Raw genomic sequence first — 23,317 nt, forward strand, 5'->3', positions numbered from 1 at the left:
ACCAGCTTTCATATGTTCTCATGTTCTGAGCAAGGAACTTAAACATTAGCTTTCTTACATTGCACATATTGCACTTTTACTTTCTTCTCCAACACTTTGTTTTTGCATTATTTAAACCAAATTGAACATGTTTCATTATTCATTTGAGGCTAAATTGATTTTATTGATGTATTATATTAAGTTAAAATAAGTGTTCATTCAGTATTGTTGTAATTGTCATTATTACAAATACCAATTAATCGGACATCTAAAAAAAATAATGTATCAGCTTTTTTGGTCCTCCAATAATCGGTATCGGTGGTGAAAAATCATAATCGGTCGACCTCTATTTTCAACTGTAGTGTATATATAAATAAATAGAATTCAAATAATAAAAGAGAAAAAAAGGCAAACTTACTGAACAAAGGGGCTTGACAGGTATTTTTCACCCAGACTCTCCACTTGACATTATGATGATGACCACTGTCACATAAATTGCAGAGACCAGTAATTACTTATTTTCTGACCAGTGAATAGCATACACTACAATTGCTCATTTGAACCCTTAAGAGAGTCTGGAATGCTGGTTTTGGGCTTTGGAAAAAAAGTAACACCTTTTAAAAGCAGAACACAAGCAGGATGAAAATCAAAACATTAATCTTGTTACGTCCGTCGTCGGAATGAGACCAAAGCGCAGCGTGGAAAGTGTACATCTTTCTTTATTTTAGATGAACACCCAAAAATAACAAAAGATAAACGAATATAACATTCTGCAGGCTACACAGTAACAAGATCCCACAAACTCAGGTGGAAAACAGGCTGCCTAAGTATGATTCCCAATCAGAGAAAACAACAGACAGCTGCCTCTGATTGGGAACCATACCCGACCAACAAAGAAATAGAAAACTAGAATGCCCACCCAAATCACACCCTGACCTAACCAAATAGAGAAATAAACAGGCTCTCTAAGGTCAGGGCGTGACAGTACCCCCCCCCCAAAGGTGCGGACTCCGGCCGCAAAACCTGACTAAGAGGGAGGGTCCGGGTGGGTCCCGCTCCGCTTGCTGATCCCTCCGCTTCCGTGAAACCGGACCGTGGATCATCGCAGGAGGCTCCGGACCGTGGATCGTCGCCGGAGGAACCGGACCGTGGATCGTCGCCGAGGACTCCGGACCGTGGATCGTCGCCGGAGGAACCGAACCGTGGCTCGTCGCCGGAGGAACCGGACCGTCGCCGGAGGAACCGGATCGTCACCGGAGGAACCGGAGCGTGGATTGTCACCGGAGGCTCTGGGCCGTGGACCGTCTCAGTCTCAGGAGGTTAAGTTTACACTGAAAGTGTTGTTTTTTTCATCTCGAAAATGTATACAAATAATTATTTTTTAAGTTTTAGTTGCAATGCAAAAAAAATACAACGGACCAAGGCATTAACAAGGCATTCTGCATTATAAGATTATCAGCTATACAGGTGGGACCATGTGAACGACAATCCCAATGCTCCATTTTAACGGTGTGCAGTAATTTAACCTTTAGATTTTTGAAAATTATTTATTGCTTATGTGAAATATAGGTATGTTTCCAAAACCGTACCCCCAAGTAAATGCTTAAAGTTCAGTCCAAGCCTCCCGGCAAGAAGATGCATCCCCTGGCCAAAAGATAACAGTACTCCCAAGGGCAGAAGACAGCGCCTATGAATGGACTACCCGCGCGACCCAACTGGAAATCACAATTTGGGAACCACTAGGCTACTACTTTAGGTAATTGTGATTTATGCAGGTGGTTGATGATTGCTGAATCTTCATGCTACAACACTATTGTTTCCATACAAATATCAAAAACACATAACCAAAAACAGCATTTCAATATTTATTGAAATACGACAATGTAGGCTAGTGTAAAATTGCATTCACACACTGCTGAAATATGTTTTTCTTGCTCTGACCAATTGCTCCGCTGTTTCAGAAAATGACGTTTTGATAAACGTGCACTGAATTTAAACTTGGCAAGTGGTGCTTTACAAAAGAAACGAATGAAGCAACAATAATACGCTGTCAAGTGTTTGATGTAAAATTAAAAACGAATAATTATACATAGCCTATGCTCGAATTGTATGCATTTTATCACATTTGGTCCAGTCAAGTTGGGAGTAGCCTAACATTACTCATTCTTACCTGCTAAACACTTTTCTTATCCTTTGAACCAGGGTCGGCGATGCCGTGATGGTTTCAGGAGGCATGGTCTCAATGGTGTTGACAACATGATTCTGCTGCGAGGATATCATCTCTGAACTAAACATGTAACGACCAGAAACCAGGGTGCATTCTGCTCGGTGCAAGGAGAGGACGTAGGTCTCGGATACTCCACGAGGGACTAGATCCGATTATCGGTGAGCGCGATGGACAACCTCAGCATTCATTCCATGGTTCACACAGGTGAAGATGATGACGCTGCTATATTTACAAAAAGTGAAGAATGTGTGTTGGCCACACACGCGGGGAGTTCATGAAAGATGCACCTGTACCCTAATGAAATGTTTGCAGAGGTACCCCGGTTCGTCAGTGTGCATTTTCTGAATGCCTACTTCAGACTGTGCGGTGATTATGAGAGGCGACTGGTTTTGGAAGGGACGTGAACTACCTTTATTAGCCAGCAGGGAGAGTGCATTCACCACAGTTAGTGCTGTTGAACCTGAGGGAAAAAAACACTGATTTCGGTCTACTGTTGGAATACAGCAATGTAAATAGCCTGCAGATAAAGCGGATAGTTGTGCTCTATATACATAGTCCCTACAAATAGTCTGGTGTGGGGTTATAACAGATAAGCAATGCAGGTGTTCATTGCGAAAATAAGCATTATGGAAATGTAAACCTATTTTTACTTTTTCAGTTTCAAAACTGACTGAATATTCCATATGGATATAACCTAATGATTCTATTTTAATGGATAAAAGAAAGGAAATATTTGTATATTCATTCAAATACATGTCATGTCATCCATATCAGTTGAATCACAGCAATGTTTCCAATGCCTTTGAATATGTCTACTTTATTCACCAAACCTTAAAATCTCTCTACCTTGAAGTCAAGTTAGCTGTTGCATAGTCTCGTGTTGCCGCACTCCCTAACTCTGTACCGAAGCTAGCTGTCACAAGATCAGATGTCAAGGAAAGCTGTCACAAACAAAAGATGGGTTAGTAGTGATGAGACTTAAGCACAACTAAAAACAGTGAGCTGAGCTTTCTTCCTCTAGTCAGAAAGACACCTCAACATAACCTAGTATTTTTTTTTATCTCTCTGCTTCTCTGCCCACACAGGGACATTTTCACAGACAGTCAAGACGGGCTTGTTTTGGAGCTGTCAATCTTCCGGTGGAAACCACATGAGTCACTCAGAGCGACAATCACAATGTTTACAGGGAGAAAAACAGCATGTTCCATGAATAATGAAATTATGAATGATGAAATGTAATCTGAGCAGCAATGGGAGGAAAGGGCCTCTTCTCTCTGATGTAATTCTACAGCAGCACAGTGTATGAGAATCTAGATACTGTTGAATCATCGGGGGTCATTATTGTCATTCAAATGGCCATGTTACACCATGTCAGAGGGCTTACTACAGCCTCTATTTAAGCCTTTTTAATGGCTCAGCACAGCAGTCCCTATGTTCTGGAGAACTGTGGGGGGTTTTCTAGCCTGGAACACCATGTGGATCCGTCAGCCTGTCACACACACATCATTATGAGGCCATGAACGATGACAGGTGAACAACACATTATGTTAATATAAAGGCTTTGGTTTGGGGTACATTGGTGGTGGAGTTTACCTTGTGATCTTCTTTGGTCAGCACTACTTTACGAATAGGACCGTCTCCTTGGGTCTTCTTCAGTACATGTGTTTCCTGAGGGAGAGATCAAACAGGCAAATAAATAATCAGTGATAATCAATCAGTGAAAAAAAATACCTTAACTATAATGAATATCAATTAATATATTATCCCTAGTGTTGGCTCCAACAGACCACTCACATGCCCACTGGAGATGGGCATGTGGTCGTTGTGGCCCACATCAAGTGCCTCCACAGCCTTTAACAGTTTGAGGAAATCTCTCTACTACCTGTGCATCTGGAAAGCAACTGCACTTTCCTGTCAACCTGCTGGCTGCTGCACAAATCACGATGACTCATTCTCACCCCTCTTGTTAATTAGGCAGAATGAAACACATAATTAAAGGGTAATTGACAGGGAAATTGATGAAGTAAATTGTTTCACCCAGGCAGAGTTTTAAGCAAGGTTGGGGTAAATTCCATTTAAATTCCAGTCTATTCAGAAAGTGAACCAAATTCAAATTTCAAATGTCCCTCATTGAAAAGCATTGAAGAGAATTGGAATTGGAATGTCAGATTACTTCCTGAATTGACTGAAATTTAACTTGACCTCAACCCAGGATTTAAGTAGAAAGTATTCTGCCAAATTCACCTGGAATTCCAAATGTTAGAGGATTAGTTCGATATTAGTTGCTGAGCTGTCAGCAGAACCACAGCCATGATAGGAGAGTATTGCATGTATGTATAAATATTTCTGCGTAACAATACGGACATTCTGCTGTGGAAATTGTGAATGGCCATTGAATCTCTGTCGCAATAGCATTTTACAGTAGCCTATTTTTTGTGTGCTCGAGTCACAGAATTAGCTGTGGACAGATCTCTTTTCACTGGAACAGAGGAAAACGCTCAGGGTAGCTGATAGCAGCTATGGATTTAGTCCATCCTAGACCTCTAATACTTGTGAGAGGCTGGTTTTAGTCCGTCTGTAAGATTTAGTCTGTCCTAGACCACTGATTCTCATCCTATTCGGACTTAGAGACAATGGAACAGCTTTGGCCTTGTATTCCTGATATGGGGGGTACTCCCGGGGCCATATGTGTACAAATGGACTTACTTTACTTTATAAATATCTGACTATATTTAACTATGCTGGATGTTCTTCTTCCTCTATTTTGGTCGCAGCATGAAATGCAGAAGAAAACAATAATTACTCAGAATGTAAGCAATTTATGTTTATTTCTGTTTCATGATGTGATTTGTGAAATTAATGCAGTCATTTTATTGGGATGGGTCCTACACAGGCAGTCCAATTCTGATATTTTTCCCAATTATTGGCAAAAGAGCTGACCTAATTGGTCAAAATACCAATTAGTGGAAAATATCAGAATTAGGCTGCGTGTGTAAACATAGCCATAGTCTTTTTCATGGGCTGAACTGATGACACACACTTCCACTGTCCGTCTCAGCCCCTCAGAACCTTAGCTCCGAATAATATACCTGTGGAGCTAATAAATCCATACAACTGTTTGTTAAACGGACCGATGCCAGTTAGAACGCTCTAGATATTATCTGCTAACACACACTTTAATTAGGCTACATATTACATTATTATGTAGTCATTCAGATGTGGTTTATTTACGTTTGTTGGTACATGTTTGGAATGGCTGCTTCCTACAATTACATGTTCCCAGACAGCACAAATCACCCATCCGCTGGAGGTTGAAAAGGCGCTGCGAAACATTGTCATGCACCAATACTCCAGCTATCACCTATCAGAGTTGTCATGGAAACATACAACGATCTGGGGGAGTTGTAGTATTTCTGCCACACACACACACACAACACCTCCAGATGCACAGGCACACACTCTCTCGCTCTGATCTCTGTGTGTCTACTCCACTCAAGGACCACTTTCAATACAGGAAGGAATCCTCAGAGATACAGTAGCTGGTCCCTTCCCAGTCCACGTCTGTGGTTATTTTATGGCACGTACTCTACACACGTGCAGCATTGTGCATGTTCAAGGACTGATCATTTTTTTCAACGTGTTGTTGTGGTACTATGCTGTTTGTCTGTTCATATTCAGTACAATCCTTTCAAGCAGCAGTCTTTCTTTCGCATTCCTCGAGGCAGCCCTCAAGGTACTCATAGATTATTCATGATAACTAGGCATTAATAAAACAGCAACAAATCAGCCAGTGTGGCAGTTAGCAGGATCTGTTTTTGTTGTTGTCGATTTCGTAAGCTGAGATGCATTATTAGAGGAATAAGCACACAGAGTAATCAGTCACTGCAAGATAATTGTGGTGCTGTCTGAAAGGCTATCAGTAGCCAAACCCTATTTCCAATCTCAAACCCTGTGTAGTGATCCATCAGGGGCTATTCATCTTATCTGGTGTGTTAGTGGAGCATGACAGACGTCCTGTGAAGGCATAGAAATAACGACCCAACTGTGTAGGCACTAAATATAGTAGGCTAAATCATTCAAATGAATAAAACAGAGGCCACTAGCAGGTCTTAATAAAACCTAATAGTCCTTGGATGTATTTATGTCTTCCCTAATGTGTCCTGACTGGGCTTGTGTGTATATAAAGGGACCTGAAATGATGATTTAGCCTTGGACTAATCCACCAAGATATTATTCTGAATCAATGTGCTGTGAATAATTTGTGTAGATTTACCAACACTGGGGTTGGGCTTTGCTCTTTCCATAGATTGATCTGATACTATTCATAGTACCAACATACTGTGATATCTCTCAACTTAAACCCAATGGATATTCACTGCAGTTTTACTGTTAATACTGAATCAAGTCAAAATGGGGGACTGCCACAGGTTATGACTGATAAAGACAAGGAGTGCTGTTTATTGTAGTAGTAGACCAAGGTCGATTAATGTTGCCTTTAAGTATTGAGTCATTTCACTTAAAAGGATGAAACTACAGAGATGAACAAGAAAGACAGCAGGATCCCACCTCATAAATAAGTAGTTTATAACCAGTTTTCCATTTCAATTCATTTAAAATGGGTACATGTGTAATTGGTTTCTATATCGTTTTTCTAAATCAATAAGAAATGTTTGACATATTATTTACAATCATACACAGATGAACAACATGGTTGCCATGGTTACTTCAGCGCTACACAGGAAACATTATTCACAATGCGAAAACCCCTACCAGGCCCTACCCCAGTTCACAGTGGCGTTGGCACTGTTTACAACTAGAAGCCCATGTATGTGAATGTGTTTATTTCCCCACCAGACTGAACATGAAGATTAAAATAAACATTCACAAATGAAGTACAAGCCTCCTACAAGGTCACATGTTCATAATTGTTCATTAATGCACTCACAGACCTATTTATAATTAGCTGCTTATAGCCAGCATACTGGAAACTGGCGGTGCTTTCTGCCATCCCCTTGTTGATCAATCAGCAGGGAGAACAGTCAACTGAAAGGAAGGAGTAATTAAAATAGGCTTTATTCGTTCTACATCAGCTGTAAAAACTATGTTAATATCTCATATAAGACTTTTGGCTCATGAGCACCACTTTCAAAACTACTGAAATTATAGAAATGTTCAGAGCATCACTTTAAGACAATTTTCTACAGCTAAATTCTCATGGATAGGAAGGAATCTTTTAAGACAATAAACCTCTACAAAATAACCAATTTATTGCATAGAGAAAGAGAGAGAAGCTCAGTCTGTCACCTTTTCTCATGTTACACTGGATCAAATCTAATCTCCTAAAGGCATCGCTAGGGTTGTTAGAGAAGTAAATATGCATTTTGGATAAATGAGACGCCAAAATTTCAGTGTTAAAAAATTCCTAAGCTTACTAGAGGAAAATCCTCTCCCTTGCGAGGATGCGTTATGAACATAATGCAATTTCACTTCGTTCTCAATGACTGGCGTTTTCAACATTTATTTAAATGTTTTGGGTTGGCCAATAGGGGGACGATACCGTCGTATATCAATGTTGTATGGGTACATAATTGCGCAAGGACAAAGGTTGACATCGCCCAACGTAATTTCATGTAGTTCTCCATTTCTGCAGCCCATATGCCTTCACTTGGTCTAAAAAACTGATATGAAGAGTGGATTTAAAGCAAATCTGCCTCAATGTTTACACGCAGCTGCCACATCACAAAACAGTACACTTAACCATCTTCCATTTGAGGGGGATGTTAAGACTTATGTAAAGTGCTGCATCAGAGCGTAGAGTAGCAGTACAGTGGTTTGCGCTGCTCTCAGCTGCAGGTGTGTAAGCCTGCCTGTATCGAGAACACAACTCACAGTATTTAAAACGTTTATAAAGAAGTGTTTGAAGATGCTTTCCCTTTGAATGATGGTGCAGTCCACCATGCATTTGAATGACTGCTGCATATCAATTCAGAATGACTAGAATCCTGCATCCGAGTGCCTCTCCCTAGGCACACAGCTTTCAGATGGTGAAACACATCCTTGGTTATATGGGTTGGGACGCAATGATCAGAGAACGGCAAACCACCGGTGTCAGTGCAAATAAAACATTCAACTAATATCTAACACATCCAAGGTTACTACAGCTTCACACTCAGTCCATTGTTCAATAGTTGATCTTTTGAGGTTAAATCCAGCAGGCCTTTCGGTGCATACATTATAGGGAGTAAAACACTTGTTCACCTTACCATAGACCACATTACATGTGAGGGGACATGCAGAGAACAAGATCAGACAACACAACTCCATAAATCAACCTTTTACATCGGTTCAATTTAGCTCGCAGGAAGATATTATCAGCTGTTCAGTCTACCTTTAGAAGACGCTGAGGGAATCCAACCCAAACAAAGCATATAGGTGTACTGCATATATGGGATTTTCAGTAACATTTATTGATTAACCTTCCTATGACAACCCAACCACTGGCTAGTGAGGAATTGGGAGTTTCAGTCCCATGGGTAATTAGTTAGCATTATGGTGTAAATGCATACAGCCACCTGGAGTGTTGTTTGAACAGGTGAAAAACACAGGTTGGTGATTTACTGCCACCTGCAGTTATGGAATGTTTGCGTACAAGTATAATTCATTGGCAGATCCCTCCTGAAGTCCAAAATGGTATCATGTGATCCTTCCTTAACCAATAGGAAGTCCCACCCAGTTGACTACTTCAAAAATGGTTGAAGTCCTCAATGGCACTGCCCATGCTAAAATTGGCATTTGGGCACTAGAGTCCTTTATCTAGGATATCCCTAGTGTAAATACTCCTGTATGCCATCTAACCAGAGAGAAAGGAAAATAAAATACTGAATCTGGGTTTTAAACAAGTTCATGAGATGAAAGAAATAGCAAAACACTTTAATACAAGAGTTAGTCAATCTTCACATGGATTAACAACAACAGACAGCAGCGTTGAGGATTAAGGGGCTCAACATGCAGAAATCTTAATATTATGGAGAACGGGGTGAGAACCTAGTAATTCAACACCAAATAAAATAGTGTTGGTCATGGGGGAAATTGTATACAGTCAACTGATTTATTTTTCATCCTGATTGATTGCAAAGATTGGATTTTGTGTAACTTGCTGGCTGAGTTTCACACATGTACAAAAGCAGACACACACAGTCCACCAATAGTAACTCTGAATGAAGACACAGCACAACCATGAGGTCAGACATCCTTAACATGCAGAGTATAGTCACGTATCACAGAGCTCTCGTTCCACATCCTCCCATACCATATTGATCAAGCGCTACATTTGAAGCACACTTATATGAAGTATAATTTCCAGAAAAGCCCCAAGGTCCTCCATGCAGTCCTTTACAGAGATGGAGAGACCTGAAGAGCAATGTTGATGTTTAGCATTAAACTTTCTGCCTGGCACATTCCTCACAACACACCGCTCCCTTCCAGAGCAGCAGAAAGCTTGATCCATTATCCTCATTCATACCTCAGGGGCACAACAGGATCTACAGCAAACAGAGAGAGAGCGAGAGAGAAGCAAAGCAACACTAGATTTACACCATACGGCTAACAATGTCCTTCAGGTAATGTTGGTTCCTCGTTAATACAGCTGATGCGGGGGCATTGGCCGATCTCTTCCAAGCCTGCTGATGTTCAGTGCGTGCCATTACCTTGTCAGGGTCCGTACTACCCAGCATGCCTCACGGAGGCAGCCTGGTGACCCTTTCACGTTGCGGAGGAGCAGTGAGTCCGAGTAGTGAGTCCAAGTAGTGAGTCCGAGTGAGCGGGGGTGGAGGTGAGATTCGATGTGATGTGGCAGTACGCTGTCTGGCTGGCTGCTTGTTCTCTAGTGCCTGTACTGCAAACAGAGACCCGGGAGGAAGAGGGGCTAGGGCGGACCCCTACCCCACACCCTTGTCTTTCCCCTTCCTCTGGAGGGGCGGGGCCAATCACTCACTTCCCCAACCGCTGCTCACAGGAGGCGTAGCGCTGCAAGGCGCTGAATAAGTCCTCATAGGAGACACCTACATGGGAGGGTAAGGAGCTGCAGGAGAGAGGGAGGATGTTAGAGAGATATACTACAGAGACACTTCTAGCCTACCTCAGATGGCAGTAGCTATGGGCAGTAGAGTAAAACCTATGAATATAAAATAATGTTGGTAAAATAGACACCAAGCAATAAGTGATTAACAGAAATGTCACCATGTTACATTAGTTAAAAGGCGTACTCCAAATACAATTATGTACTTTATTGCTGCTTTAAAAAAAAATCTCCTGTGATTCCCAAAAGCTGCTGCTTGAGTTAATGTCTAAAGCAGTTACAGCACTATATGGCCATCTAGTGTTTAATGGCGGTCAAGGCCCAAAATGTCCTTGCAAATCATTGACAATGATTAGGACTCTAGTGCCCAAAAGCCTGTTTAAGCATGGGTAGGGCCGTTGACTACTTCAAAATAGCGAATGTCCTCAACTGGGTGGGACTTCCTACAGGTTAAGGAAGGTTCACATAATTCCATCCAGGTCATCAGAAGGGCTCAGCCAATGAAACTTGTGAGCAAACATTCCATAACTGTAGGTGGCAGTAAGCACCCTTTCAGTTTGTTAACCAGCTTTTTGGGCGGCAGGTAGCCTAGTGGTTAGAGCGTTGGGCCAGTATGCGAAAGGTTGCAAGATCGAATCCCTGAGCTGACAAGGTAAGAAAAATCGATCGTTCCCCCCCTGAACAGGCAGTTAACTCACTGTTCCTAGGCGGTCATTGTAAATAAGAATGCTCTTAACTGATTTGCCTAGTTAAATAAAAGGTTTTTAAAAATGTACATTTAAAAAAATGGAAAAAGTAGAAATCGTAGAAGAAAATTGACAACTTCAAAATGGAGCCCGTGTGCTGTGTGACAGATACAAAGAAGAGTCCTCTCTCATGTCGCAAATAAAGTCTTTCTGTGAAAAAAAGTGTAAAGACCCACATTCAATAATGTGGGCCAGTCTGACTGAACTTCACGACTGCCAAATAACGATACATTTATAGTCAGGTTTCCATTGATCCAGGTTTACTCGACAAAAGCAATGTCCAGTAAATATTAGTCAATTATTACATTCTATCGTCTACATGCTGGCTTTCGTGGGCTATATGCCTACCTGAGACATTAAACAGATAGGTGGGAGGGCATACAGAAGGTCACCAACTTATTAATACACAATTTGCCTACATGGGTTAAGGAAACACTTCAACCACTACATTTTTATTCACTCGTTTTTTCCCCCAGAATGATGCCTTCACATCCAGCTATCTTTATCAACACAAGATAGTGAAATGGAAACGTAGCCTAGCAAGCAATTGTCGATTTTCTATTTTTATTGTTGTCATTTTAAATCACTGGAACAGTTAATGGAATCATAGCTAATGTCCAGAAATAGGATTTCTGCAATTGTTAGTGATGCATCATCTGTCAACGTCGCATCTTATGAAGGCTGAACTGCATCATTTCCTCTCCGTTTCCATTAAAACAGCACTGCTATTTATACTGGATTCACAGCAGCGTTTTAAAAAGCCTTGTCAATCTGTCAAGACAGGAGACAAATTAGGCAGCAGGCAGGTTTACCAGTTAATCTGCACAGATAAGCACAAAAGGCCCATATCAATTCTACTCAGGAGGCAAAGCAAAGGCACACACACACAAACTCTCCCTCTGTCACACACACACACACACACACACAGAGTGGTATGAGGAATAAGAAAGGAACCTCATTGTCATTCGTGTCCAGCTCTTCAGAGCAGCGGCTATCCCAGCAGTCTTCCACACGAGTGAGGCAGCCTTATCGAACGTGTGCACACAGACAGACACTGTACAATACTCACATGAACTCTGTCAGTCTGATGTGCCAGGGCAGGAATCCCAGGGTGCTTTCTACTGGGCCAAACTTCAGAACCAGGTCTGGATCTGGTGTACTCTTCGACTCTGCACATACAGACAGAGCAATGGAACAACCAATCACTGGAAATTTCAGAGTGCACCGTTTAGAGCATTTCAGAGGCTAGTTTGCATAAGGACTGTGGAAAAGATTAAGAGATAACCATCTGAAGTGCCTTTTCTTTTTTTGGGGGGGGGGTGGTGTTAGAGAGCTACAGCAGCAGCTTGCCAAGCCCCATAGACACTGACTGTGCTGATGAACAGCTGCTCTCACTGGCCCAGAGAAGTAAACACACAATAACTTCACTGTACACTACACTGGATTTGATTGGATTCAACTCAACTGCACTGAAGTGAACTCTGCTATCCTCTGTAGTTTACATTCTGTCTGGAGACCATCTTTCTCATCAGTTTGTTCACATTTCTGCCTTTGGTCTCATCCATCACCTTCTACAAGAGCTTTGATTTGTGAGTGTTCCACTAAAGTAATGGTGATGTGATTTACAGCTAGTGAGGGTGATCAGTCTTAGCCAGGGGCTAACGATGGGCAGAGCCTGGGCGGGCAGAGGGCTCAGGTCAAAAAACCCACATTGAGAGAGGAGCTCTGGCTCAGAGTGCTTCATCTTTTGATCAAACACTGTTGGAGCTGCTCTAACAGGGGGCTCCTTGACCTTCACCCAATTTCTGTCCTCCATCATTCCTGAGCTTCAAATCGAGTGAAATTGCTACTCTGAACATCATGCCAAAGGAGAGCTGGTGAGCTAAGCTTCACTTACTGTACTCCAGCTTGTAATAGTGCAGCACAGATTAATATCAGATGATTTACAGTCTATGATAACTACTGTTATGATCAAGAGAATGTCTATGGGTGTTATCCTGACGATTAAACAATTAAATAAAGGTCCCAGTCAACGAATAACAATACACTAAAGACCAGTAAGAACCAACGGCATGTCCTCCTGCTGATCTTGGGGCCTCCTCACCTCTGAGTAGGGAGTCCAACACAGTGACATTGATGTCTTTGGATGTCTTGTCCCTCTGCTCCACAGCTCTACACAGCTGCTGTGCTGCCTGCACGATCCTCAGCTTCCCGTCGTCTGGAGACAGCACCTTCAATACAGACTGACACGAAAGCACTGTGGAAACAGAGGAATACAGTCATAATGCGCCCCACGAACACACATACCGGTACTCAGGCACGCACACACACACTAATCACAACAATCAATGGTAAACGTGGCAGGTGGCTGTTTGACTGAAGGTTAGTGGGTGGGAATGCCTACTTTATAAACCTGCTGTTATAATATATGGCACGCCGCTTGGGTCTTTGGGTGTCAAACTAAACACGTCAAAAATAAATAAATTTTTAAAAAAACTATTTGACATGTCAAATAAAACAATTATATTATAGAAAGTTGTGTGTGCTGAATTTGCATGAGCAAGCCAAGCTCCACCACTACGATCAGTAGCACTGTCAAAGCTGTACAAAAAATAAAGTCTGCAAACAAGCACACACCGGCCACGAACGATGTGTTCACAATACCGCGTGGGTAATAAGGCATTATGTGTTCAACCAAATAGGAAAACGTTTGTGTGAGCATTTGAAATAAGATCAGGATCAAAAATGCTTGCGAATATCTTTGATACAGATTTTATTAGCAACTTCTGCGGTAGCTAGCTAGCTAGCTACTCAGTAGACTGCAAAAGCGGTTCCCCCACAACGTCCTCCTCGGAGTTATCAGACTCCAAAACAACCATGTTCTATTGTTTTTCCTCTGGAAGCGTGTTCAATACACATAGTAGGATGACTGATACAATAAAACGTAGCTCAATTCAGATTCCCACAATAAGAGCTACAACGCAAATGTTCTCTGGGTGTCACTGAGTAGACTGATACCCCATGTCATTGATCCAGAATCCATAGGTAAGGCCAGAACAGGTGCATCAAAGAGAGAGAGAGTGAAAAAAAAAAAACCAAGAGAGTGAAAAACAGCTTCTATTCTCAAGGCTGTTTTTTTTAAATCTCACCTTTATTTAACCAGGTAGGCAAGTTGAGAACAAGTTCTCATTTACAATTGCGACCTGGCAAAAAAAGGCCATGGTGGCGAAGTAAATACAATATAGCAAGTAAAACACTGGAATGGTTGATTTGCAGTGGAAGAATGTGCAAAGTAGAGATAGAAATAATGGGGTGCAAAGGAGCAAAATAAATAAATACAGTAGGGAAAGGGGTAGTTGTTTGGGTTAAATTATAGATGGGCAATGTACAGGTGCAGCATCTGTGAGCTGCTCTGACAGTTGGTGCTTAAAGCTAGTGAGGGAGATAAGTGTTTCCAGTTTCAGAGATTTTTGTAGTTCGTTCAAGTCATTGGCAGCAGAGAACTGGAAGGAGAGGCGGCCTAAGAAAGAATTGGTTTTGGGGGTGACCAGAGAGATATACCTGCTGGAGCTTGTGCTACAGGTGGGTGCTGCTATGGTGACCAGTGAGCTGGGATAAGGCGGGGACTTTATCTTGCAGGGTCTTGTAGATGACCTGGAGCCAGTGGGTTTGGCGACGAGTATGAAGCGAGGGCCAGCCAAAGAGAGCGTACAGGTCGCAGTGGTGGGTAGTATATGGGGCTTTGATGACAAAACAGATGGCACGGTGATAGACTGCATCCAATTTATTGAGTAGGGTATTGGAGGCTATTTTGTAAATGACATCGCCGAAGTCGAGGATTGGTAGGATGGTCAGTTTTACAAGGGTATGTTTGGCAGCATGAGTGAAGGATACTTTGTTGCGAAATAGGAAGCCAGTTCTAGATTTAACTTTGGATTGGATATGTTTGATGTCAGTCTGGAAGGAGAGTTTACAGTCTAACCAGACACCTAGGTATTTGTAGTTGTCCACATATTCTAAAACAGAGCCGTCCAGAGTAGTGATGTTGGACAGGCGGGCAGGTGCAGGCAGCGATCGGTTGAAGATCATGCATTTAGCTTTACTTGTATTTAAGAGCAATTGGAGGCCACGGAAGGAGAGTTGTATGGCATTGAAACTCGCCTGGAGGGTTGTTAACAGTGTCCAAGGAGGGGCCAGAAGTATACAGAATGGTGTCGTCTGCGTAGAGGTGGATCAGAGAATCACCAGCAGCAAGAGCGACATCATTGATGTATACAGAGAAGAGAGTTGGTCCAAGAATTGAACCCTGTGGCACCCCAATAGAGACTGCCAGAGGCCCGGACAACAGACCCTCCGATTTGACACACTGAACTCTATCAGAGAAGTAGTTGGTGAACCAGGCGAGGCAATCATTTGAGAAACCAAGGCTGTCGAGTCTGCCGATGAGGATGTGGTGATTGACAGAGTCGAAAGCCTTGGCCAGGTCAATGAATACGACTGCACAGTATTGTTTCTTATCGATGGCGGTTAAGATATCGTTTAGGACCTTCACCGTGGCTGAGGTGCACCCATGACCAGCTCTGAAACCTGATTGCATAGCGGAGAAGGTATGGTGGGATTCGAAATGGTCGGTAATCTGTTTGTTGACTTGGCTTTCAAAGACCTTAGAAAGACAGTGTAATATAGAAATGGGTCTGTAGCAGTTTGGGTCAAGAGTGTCCCCCCCTTTGAAGAAGGGGATGAGCGCAGCTGCTTTCCAATCTTTGGGAATCTCAGACGACACGAAAGAGAGGTTGAACAGGCTAGTAATAGGGGTGGCAACAATTTCGGCCCGGCTGATTTGTAGGGGTCCAGATTTTGCAGCTCTTTCAGAACATCAGCTGACTGGATTTGGGAGAAGGGGAAATGGGAAGGCTTGGGCGAGTTGCTGTTGGGGGGGGTGCTGTTGACCGGGGTAGGGGTAGCCGGGTGGAAAGCATGGCCAGCCGAAGAAAAATGCTTATTGAAATTCTCAATTATAGTGGATTGTTAAACAATTGTCACTAGCACAGAGAGACTTGAAATCATTGCCCACTTTAATAAATGGAACACTAGTCACTTTAATAAATGTTTACATATCTTGCATTACTCATCTCATATGTAAATACTGTATTCTATACCATCTATTGCACCTTAGCCTATGCGCACTGACATTGCTCATCCATATATTTATATATTCTTATTTCATCACTTTACTTAGATGTGTGTATTAGGTATTTGTTGTGGAATTGTTAGATATTGCTGCACGGTTGGAACTAGAAGCACAAGCCCTCGGAGTAACATCTCTAACTGGTTTTTAGGAGCATATACCCACGTGCCATCTTCTCATTGGTTTTAAGGAGCATATACCCATGTGGGTGATTGAATGATGAACTGTGGTAATGCACCTTAAAGTTGGTTGGCAAACGACGTATAAAGTCCAAAGAAGAAGAAGCCTGAAGGAGGAGAGATTACTAGAAACTAACTCTGTTTACCCTTTGATCTGTGGATTAATTGTTGGAGTAGAGGACCTTGTGCATTTCAGGTAAAATAACAACTCAATGTTTATATCCCAGGACAAATTAGCTAGATAGCTAAATTGCCATAAATGTTTAATGCTTTTCGACCTGTCGTTTCAGAGTTCGTTTTGATATTTCAACCTGCGTGTCTTGATCGCATCTGGAGTGGACTGACAAAAATCAACATGCGCGAGCGGTCTGGTCAGCATGTAAGAACTGTCTTATATATTATGGGTATTTTAGATGACACCTAGCCTAGATAGTTAGCTAGCTAAAAATAGCTACTGAAACAGATTGTCATTTTGTTATGTTTTTGGAAAAGACCATTGTTTGCATCCATCAGCTAGCTAGCTTTTTTTATGACCAGCAGTGTCCAGCGCTTGGGGAAGTGTCTGCGCATGTGTGGCAGCAGAAGGTGCACGAGACAACTATACCAGCGTCATACGATACGAAACAGGTGAATCGTTGTGACATATGAAATACGAGTGATAGTGTAATCAATGTGTCATAACTATAACTATAACTATAACTATAACTATAAAAAATGCATGAATGTGCTAAATTATTACATGACGTGCAGTCATATTCAGATCCTGATTGGTCAACAAGCTTATTTGACACGATAAAGTGTTATATGACGTGTATCTTTGACATGCAAAGACCCAAACGGCGTTGCATAGTAATATGACATTTATGGGTTACAAAACAATTGAATAACAAGAGAACATAGAGATCCTATAATTCATAAGTTATACAAGTGAATTATAGTTTCTATGAACAGGAAAAACGAGAATTCCTTGAAGAGAATTATTCTGGGTTGTGTTCCTTTACTACTCTATACGGTCTGTGTGTGTGTGAGACCGAGTGTAATAACAGATTGACTTGCTCAAGAAATAATGTAGTTGCCAACAGCAGATAGCCAGTAAGACTACACAATAGAATAGATCTTAATCAGTCAATACAGGCTGGCTGCAGTCCACATGCTCTTCAATAAACAAATGCCACAGATGATGCAATCATGCTTTCAAGCCTGGTGTAATTGGAATCCATCTAAAAAATACAGTTAACTATAATTTTCGTAATCCGTTTCAAAATTCATTCAATAAGTGATGATGAATTGTGAATATTACTCCAATTAAGCCTTGCAATCTAAATTGCCCTAAAGGGTTTCATATATTATTTAGTATCCAATAGAATTGAATTGATTATTCATACTACATGTGGCAGAATTCTGAATGCCTCTTCTCTTCTTGGTTGTAGCCCATCTAGTTCTTCTGGTTTCACCCGATTATGGCATATTACAGGAGTAAGGACGGAGAATAGCAGAGAAACCACAGGGCATGTCCCATTGTTCCAGATGTCTGTTGAGGGGCCGTATGTATCAAGCGTTGAGTAGGTGTAGGAGTGCTGATTTAAGATCAGTTTAGTGCAGTGTTTGTTAATCCTGGTCCCGGGGACCGAAAGGGGTGGACATTTTAGTTTTTGCTCTGGCGCTCAGGGCTCTAAATGAATATGTTTTATTGGTAGCATTGGTGCTCCTAATTTTGAAAAGTTAGGAGCACCACTTAACATTTCAGCGCACCAGAAAAATAGATTATTAAATTGATGGATATAGCTTATATTAGGCCTATATGAATCCTACTGCTCAGTTGATTAAGAATATTCCCTTGAACAAACATTCTGATCTACACCACCACTGGTAGCAACCTGTATTAGAGTTAACGTTTGGCATTTAGCTCGCGATTAGCATTATGCCAGCTTCCTTAGACTGGGGGGGGATTGTTTGTGTGTCATTGTTTTTTCTTTTTTGTGGAGTGCCGCTTTAGACCAGCACTCCTAATCTGAGATGCATACAGCCCCTGCTGTTCAGTGTTCAAGTGTCTCACCTTGTTGGTCCTGTTTGTCAGTGCCATTGTTAAGGAACTCCACACAGAGCTGCTTGGAGCCTTCTAGATCTAGGAGCTCCTGCTGCTGCTTCAGGATCTCATCCATCAGCCTTGAGTTGTCCCTCCTGAAGACACCTGGGAACCAAAAGGGTCATGGCTAGAAGAGGTCCATCTTTAGTCAAATTAATGTCAGATTTTACTTTTTGTAGCAGGTTAGGAGAACTTATGCAGCAGTTTAGGAGAATTAACATAGCAGGTTAGGATAATTAGGTAAAGGTTTGCTAAAAGAAATAAAAGAAAATCTACTTTTTACATTAATTTCACAAAAGCTGGATCCCTTCTAGCCATGACCAACCAAAATGGAAATGTTATCAATTGGGAGGAGGGGGGAGTTTCAACCTCTCACTGGGGGTTAGGAACATTGGGCACATCCGAACTTAACTGAAAGACAAAAAAACAAGGAGATTTGCAACCTTTCAAAACTGATACCTAAAATTAACATAATATTATAATAAGTCTAGTAATTAGGGGGGAATAATGAATCATTTGGCTGTGAGAGACTGATGACACAAGTCAGCAGACATTGAGGAACCACACCACTGAGAAAGCACTCAAGGAGTAAACAATATGTACAAACTAGCATGACCCAGTAAGAGTGGCTGTGGTGATTTTTATTTAACTAGGCAAGTCAGCTAAGAACAAATTCTTATTTACCATGACGACCTACACCGGCCAAACCCGGACGACGCTGGGCCAATTGAGCGCCACCCTATGGGACTCCCAATCACAGCCGGATGTGATTCAGCCTGGATTCGAACCAGGGACTGTAGTGACACTTCTTGCACTGAGATGCAGTGCCTTAGACCGCTGCGCCACTCGGGAAGCAAGAACAGAAATACTGTGTGTGTGTGTAACCTTCAGTTAAGCCAATTCCCTCTAGGCTCAGAGAATAGGTGAAAATGCCACAGGTCAAATCTTGAAAGCCTATTGAGAGTCGGGACTCCACTAGTTGAAATCATATTGTCTAATCTAGCTATACAACAGTTGATAGTTTATTTTCTATCACACTCCAGCGGTTTCTTTAACGACAAGACATGCCATTTGAGAATGAGGGCAGGGCCCAAAGAATTTATAAACTGGGTGGTTGGAGCCCTGAATGCTGATTGGCCGACAACCGTTGTAGATCAGACCATATACAACAGTATGACAAAACATCATTTTATTTACTGGTAATAACAAAACATTAAATTGTACTGCTGTAATTATGTGGGTAACCTGTTTATAATAGCAACAAGGCACTTGAGGCCTAAGCAGATATGGCACAAATTATGGAAGGCTGGGTAAAGCGATTTGACTATCAGAATTGATAATAGATAGCTAGGTAACAGTTATCCAAGGCAACTAACAAAGTACCATGAATAGGAAAGTTCAACAATCGCTGATTACAAGCCAATCTAAATATAACCTCAGGAGGCTGAAGAAATTTGGCTTGTCACCAAAAGCACTCACAAACTTCTACAGATGCACAATCGAGAGCATCCTGGCGGGCTGTATCACCGCCTGGTATGGCAACTGCACCGCCCTCAACCGTAAGGCTCTCCAGAGGGTAGTGAGGTCTGCACAACGCATCACCGGGGGCAAACTACCTGCCCTCCAGGACACCTACACCACCCGATGCTACAGGAAGGCCATAAAGATCATCAAGGACATCAACCACCCGAGCCACTGCCTGTTCACCCCGCTGTCATCCAGAAGGCGAGGTCAGTACAGGTGCATCAAAGCTGGGACCGAGAGACTGAAAAACAGCTTCTATCTCAAGGCCATCAGACTGTTAAACAGCCACCACTAACATTGAGTGGCTGCTGCCAACACACTGACAATGACACTGACTCAACTCCAGCCACTTTAATAATGGGAATTGATGGGAAATGATGTAAATATATCACTAGCCACTTTAAACAATGCTACCTTATATAATGTTACTTACCCTACATTATTCATCTCATATGCATACGTATATACTGTACTCTATATCATCGACTGCATCCTTATGTAATACATGTATCACTAGCCACTTTAACTATGCCACTTGGTTTACATACTCATCTCATATGTATATACTGTACTCGATATCATCTACTGTATCTTGCCTATGCTGCTCTGTACCATCACTCATATATCCTTATGTACATATTCTTTATCCTCTTACACTGTGTATAAGACAGTAGTTTTTTTGGAATTGTTAGTTAGATTACTTGTTCGTTATTACTGCATTGTCGGAACTAGAAGCACAAGCATTTCGCTACACTCGCATTAACATCTGCTAACCATGTGTATGTGACAAATAAAATTTTATTTTATTTGATTTTGATTTGATATGGCTGGCTGGCAAGGGTCTGCACTGCAGCGCACGTGACTGTCTGGTGGTGCTGTATTTAGCAACACTTCCTGGTGTCATTTAATATAAATAAAATAACGAAGAAATTAAATTATCTTACCGTAATTATCGTACACACTGACATAAGATATGCCGACTGCCATGCACCACACCACAAGGTTGGCTATATCTGTATACCGTGGCTCCTCTTCCGCTATCAATAAACCGATATGGTCAGGCAGCTTCTCCAGAGATTTCCCATCCGCCCCCCAGCGATACCGACGATCAACGCGTTTACCGGGTGCTGGGACAATATTTTTTTGGTTAGGAAACGAGAGAGCCATCGGCACAATAAGCGCTGTTAAGGCTCGTGACCACAGTCGCCCATTCCAATTCCGAAGTCGGATTCGGAACCAAGTGATAAGCGTTCTATGAATGTGGAGAAGGACATGCAGAACCTGCCACACGAACTCGTACACTATTGCCATTATGCCGCCCTCCTCGACAAAATCTCGAAATTGAATAATTATCAGGTATCTATCGAGCTCTGCATTTCAAGTCTAAATATGGATGCACACTAATCTACTCCTGTGAGCCATTTAGTTTACTGCCAACGCCTCAGTTTACACGGCTGCCATCTTCATACAACCTTTACCCTCTGAACCCGAAGGATACACGTAGCTCACTGATTGGACGATTCAGCAAATATGAAATCACGCGAGATCTACGTAGGGTTGTTTTTTTCTTCTATGTAAATCAGACAGGCAGAGAGCAGGTCTCGATCCCTCGACCTTCTAGCCCGAAGTCCAGCGCGCTATCGACTGTGCCGCAAAAGCATGCCCAAGCCGCAGAGTCGATATCCGCGCTTATAAACCCAGGGTCGATCACACAATTTAATGTGCATCCCGCCACCTATTATGCGGGATGGAAACAGGATCCCTGAACTGAACAAATTAACTAAAAAATACAATAAATCAAACAACCTTTTTGTTAAAAAATAAAACAGATCGGATCCCTGTGTAACCGGTGTGAAATGGCTAGCTAGTTAGCCGGGTGCGCGCTTATAGCGTTACAATCAATGACGTCACTCGCTCTGAGAATTTGAAGTAGTTGTTTCCCTTGCTCTGCAAGTGCCGCGGCTTTTATGGAACGATAGGTAATGATGTTTCGTGGGGGCCCGTTGTTGATGTGTGCAGAGGGTCCCTGTTTCGGGGCGAGGAGAGGGACGGAAGCTAAATCTATTACACCTACACAGGCTCAAGGCGAATCTGGTAGGGTGGGTCTTCTGGCGCCAGTAGCCCTTGCAAGTCTTCAGATGTAAAATCCTTAAATCCCCCAAACATTTCTGCCGCAGCCACAATAATGTCCAGTTTCATAGACTTCTTTGAGACTTGTGCTGTACAGTTTATAAATGTGTTAATGAACGCAACAAAATCCACATTTTTAATACACAGTAATCTTTTGTCTGGCAGCAAACATTTACTACAGGCTGTGGTGTATCCATTACCATATATTTACTAGCATCACTCAATGATTTTAATCGCCTCCGCATAGGAGATTTGATTGACCGCTCTAGCTTTTGCCACCTCATTCTCCTTCACCCTTAAAGGGCATTCCAGTAACTCAGGATCATGATCCCCACCACAATTGCAACACTGTCGTACTTCTACACACAATTTTTTCAGTATACTGTTTTGTCTGCATACACTTGAAACATGGCCAAATCCTTTACAATCCTTACACTGCAGAGGTTTGGAGACGAAAGCTCTTACAGCCCATCTTACATAACCAAGCTTCACATGCGTAGGTATTTGCTCTTTATCAAAAAACAACAGGACCGACAGACTTTCTTCACTTTCTTCCAGTGGGTCAGACGCAGGGCACCAACCACACCAGGAATGATCTTCATCGCCCCTGAGATGACTCCTTTGACAGGTGCTCTACTCAAATTCAAAACACAACACTTCTGTTGTCTGGATTCTCTTGAGGCCCACTGCAATCTTCCCCTGTTCTTCAGAAATACAATTAATAAGACTACTCCTGGTCACTCTTGACAGATTCCACTTTTCCAAGCCCTTGCTTCACAATCTTCGACCCCTCAAATGGGTTTCCCACATATGCATCCTTACTCAACAAACTTATACCAATAAGAAGAGATTCATTATCATTCACACGTATTATCCACTGCCGTTTTTGACATTTTCATTTTTTGTTCTAGTATGTTGATACTACTGTTGTCTATGCAGAACATTCGTCTTCACCAAATTTGCTCGAAGCGCTACTGGATTCAAACTCAGCATCCACTTCCGCCATCACCCCACTTCCCGTCCGCCCGTCCCCTCAAACGCATGCCGAGATACTCTGGTTGTTCTTTTTGTCAGAACCTAGAGGTGTCCACTAGTTACCACATCCACAATTGGCTATATTGTAAACATTCATTAACAAACATGAAAACAAAACATTTGCTGTTTGTGCTTAATTTAAGGTT

At 42.1% G+C, this 23,317-nt stretch overlaps 2 protein-coding genes and 1 long non-coding RNA gene across 3 annotated transcripts in view; 1 reads left to right on the forward strand and 2 right to left on the reverse strand.

The window, feature by feature from the left end:
* The window catches only part of LOC112250150 (solute carrier family 35 member F1-like), a 132,611-nt gene extending 130,213 nt beyond the window's left edge, over nucleotides 1-2,398 (reverse strand). The window contains exon 1 of the mRNA XM_024420049.2: nucleotides 2,150-2,398. Coding sequence (XP_024275817.1) covers nucleotides 2,150-2,274 — 125 coding nt within the window. The 5' untranslated portion in view covers nucleotides 2,275-2,398. The remainder of the gene's footprint in view (nucleotides 1-2,149) is intronic.
* Nucleotides 1,501-5,367, forward strand: LOC121846497. The gene is made up of 3 exons (XR_006083387.1): nucleotides 1,501-1,735; nucleotides 2,182-2,364; nucleotides 3,292-5,367. It is a non-coding gene; the product is annotated as an uncharacterized LOC121846497 (long non-coding RNA).
* A 3,753-nt stretch (nucleotides 5,368-9,120) lies between these two features.
* Nucleotides 9,121-21,661, reverse strand: LOC112250151 (dehydrodolichyl diphosphate synthase complex subunit nus1). Its single transcript, XM_024420050.2, has 5 exons — nucleotides 20,951-21,661; nucleotides 18,453-18,587; nucleotides 13,134-13,286; nucleotides 12,099-12,198; nucleotides 9,121-10,286 (listed from the first exon to the last, which is right to left on the reverse strand). The coding sequence occupies exons 1-5, from the start codon at nucleotides 21,315-21,317 to the stop codon at nucleotides 10,196-10,198; spliced, it is 846 nt and encodes a 281-aa protein (XP_024275818.1). The 5' UTR covers nucleotides 21,318-21,661; the 3' UTR covers nucleotides 9,121-10,195.
* Nucleotides 21,662-23,317: the final 1,656 nt, after the last annotated feature.

Source organism: Oncorhynchus tshawytscha, linkage group LG05 (assembly GCF_018296145.1).
Source record: "Oncorhynchus tshawytscha isolate Ot180627B linkage group LG05, Otsh_v2.0, whole genome shotgun sequence".
In the NCBI taxonomy this organism is placed as follows: Eukaryota; Metazoa; Chordata; class Actinopteri; order Salmoniformes; family Salmonidae; genus Oncorhynchus; species Oncorhynchus tshawytscha.

What these genes read in the sequence shown, in the direction of transcription:
- LOC112250151 (XM_024420050.2), bottom strand. Translation starts at nt 21,317, where the DNA reads ATGGCAATAGTGTACGAGTTCGTGTGGCAGGTTCTGCATGTCCTTCTC. An exon ending in TGACAAACAGGACCAACAAG is followed by an intron (nt 13,287 to 18,452) that starts GTGAGACACTTG and finishes CTGTTTCCACAG; the next exon opens with TGCTTTCGTGTCAGTCTGTA. An exon ending in GTTGGACTCCCTACTCAGAG is followed by an intron (nt 12,199 to 13,133) that starts GTGAGGAGGCCC and finishes CTGTATGTGCAG; the next exon opens with AGTCGAAGAGTACACCAGAT.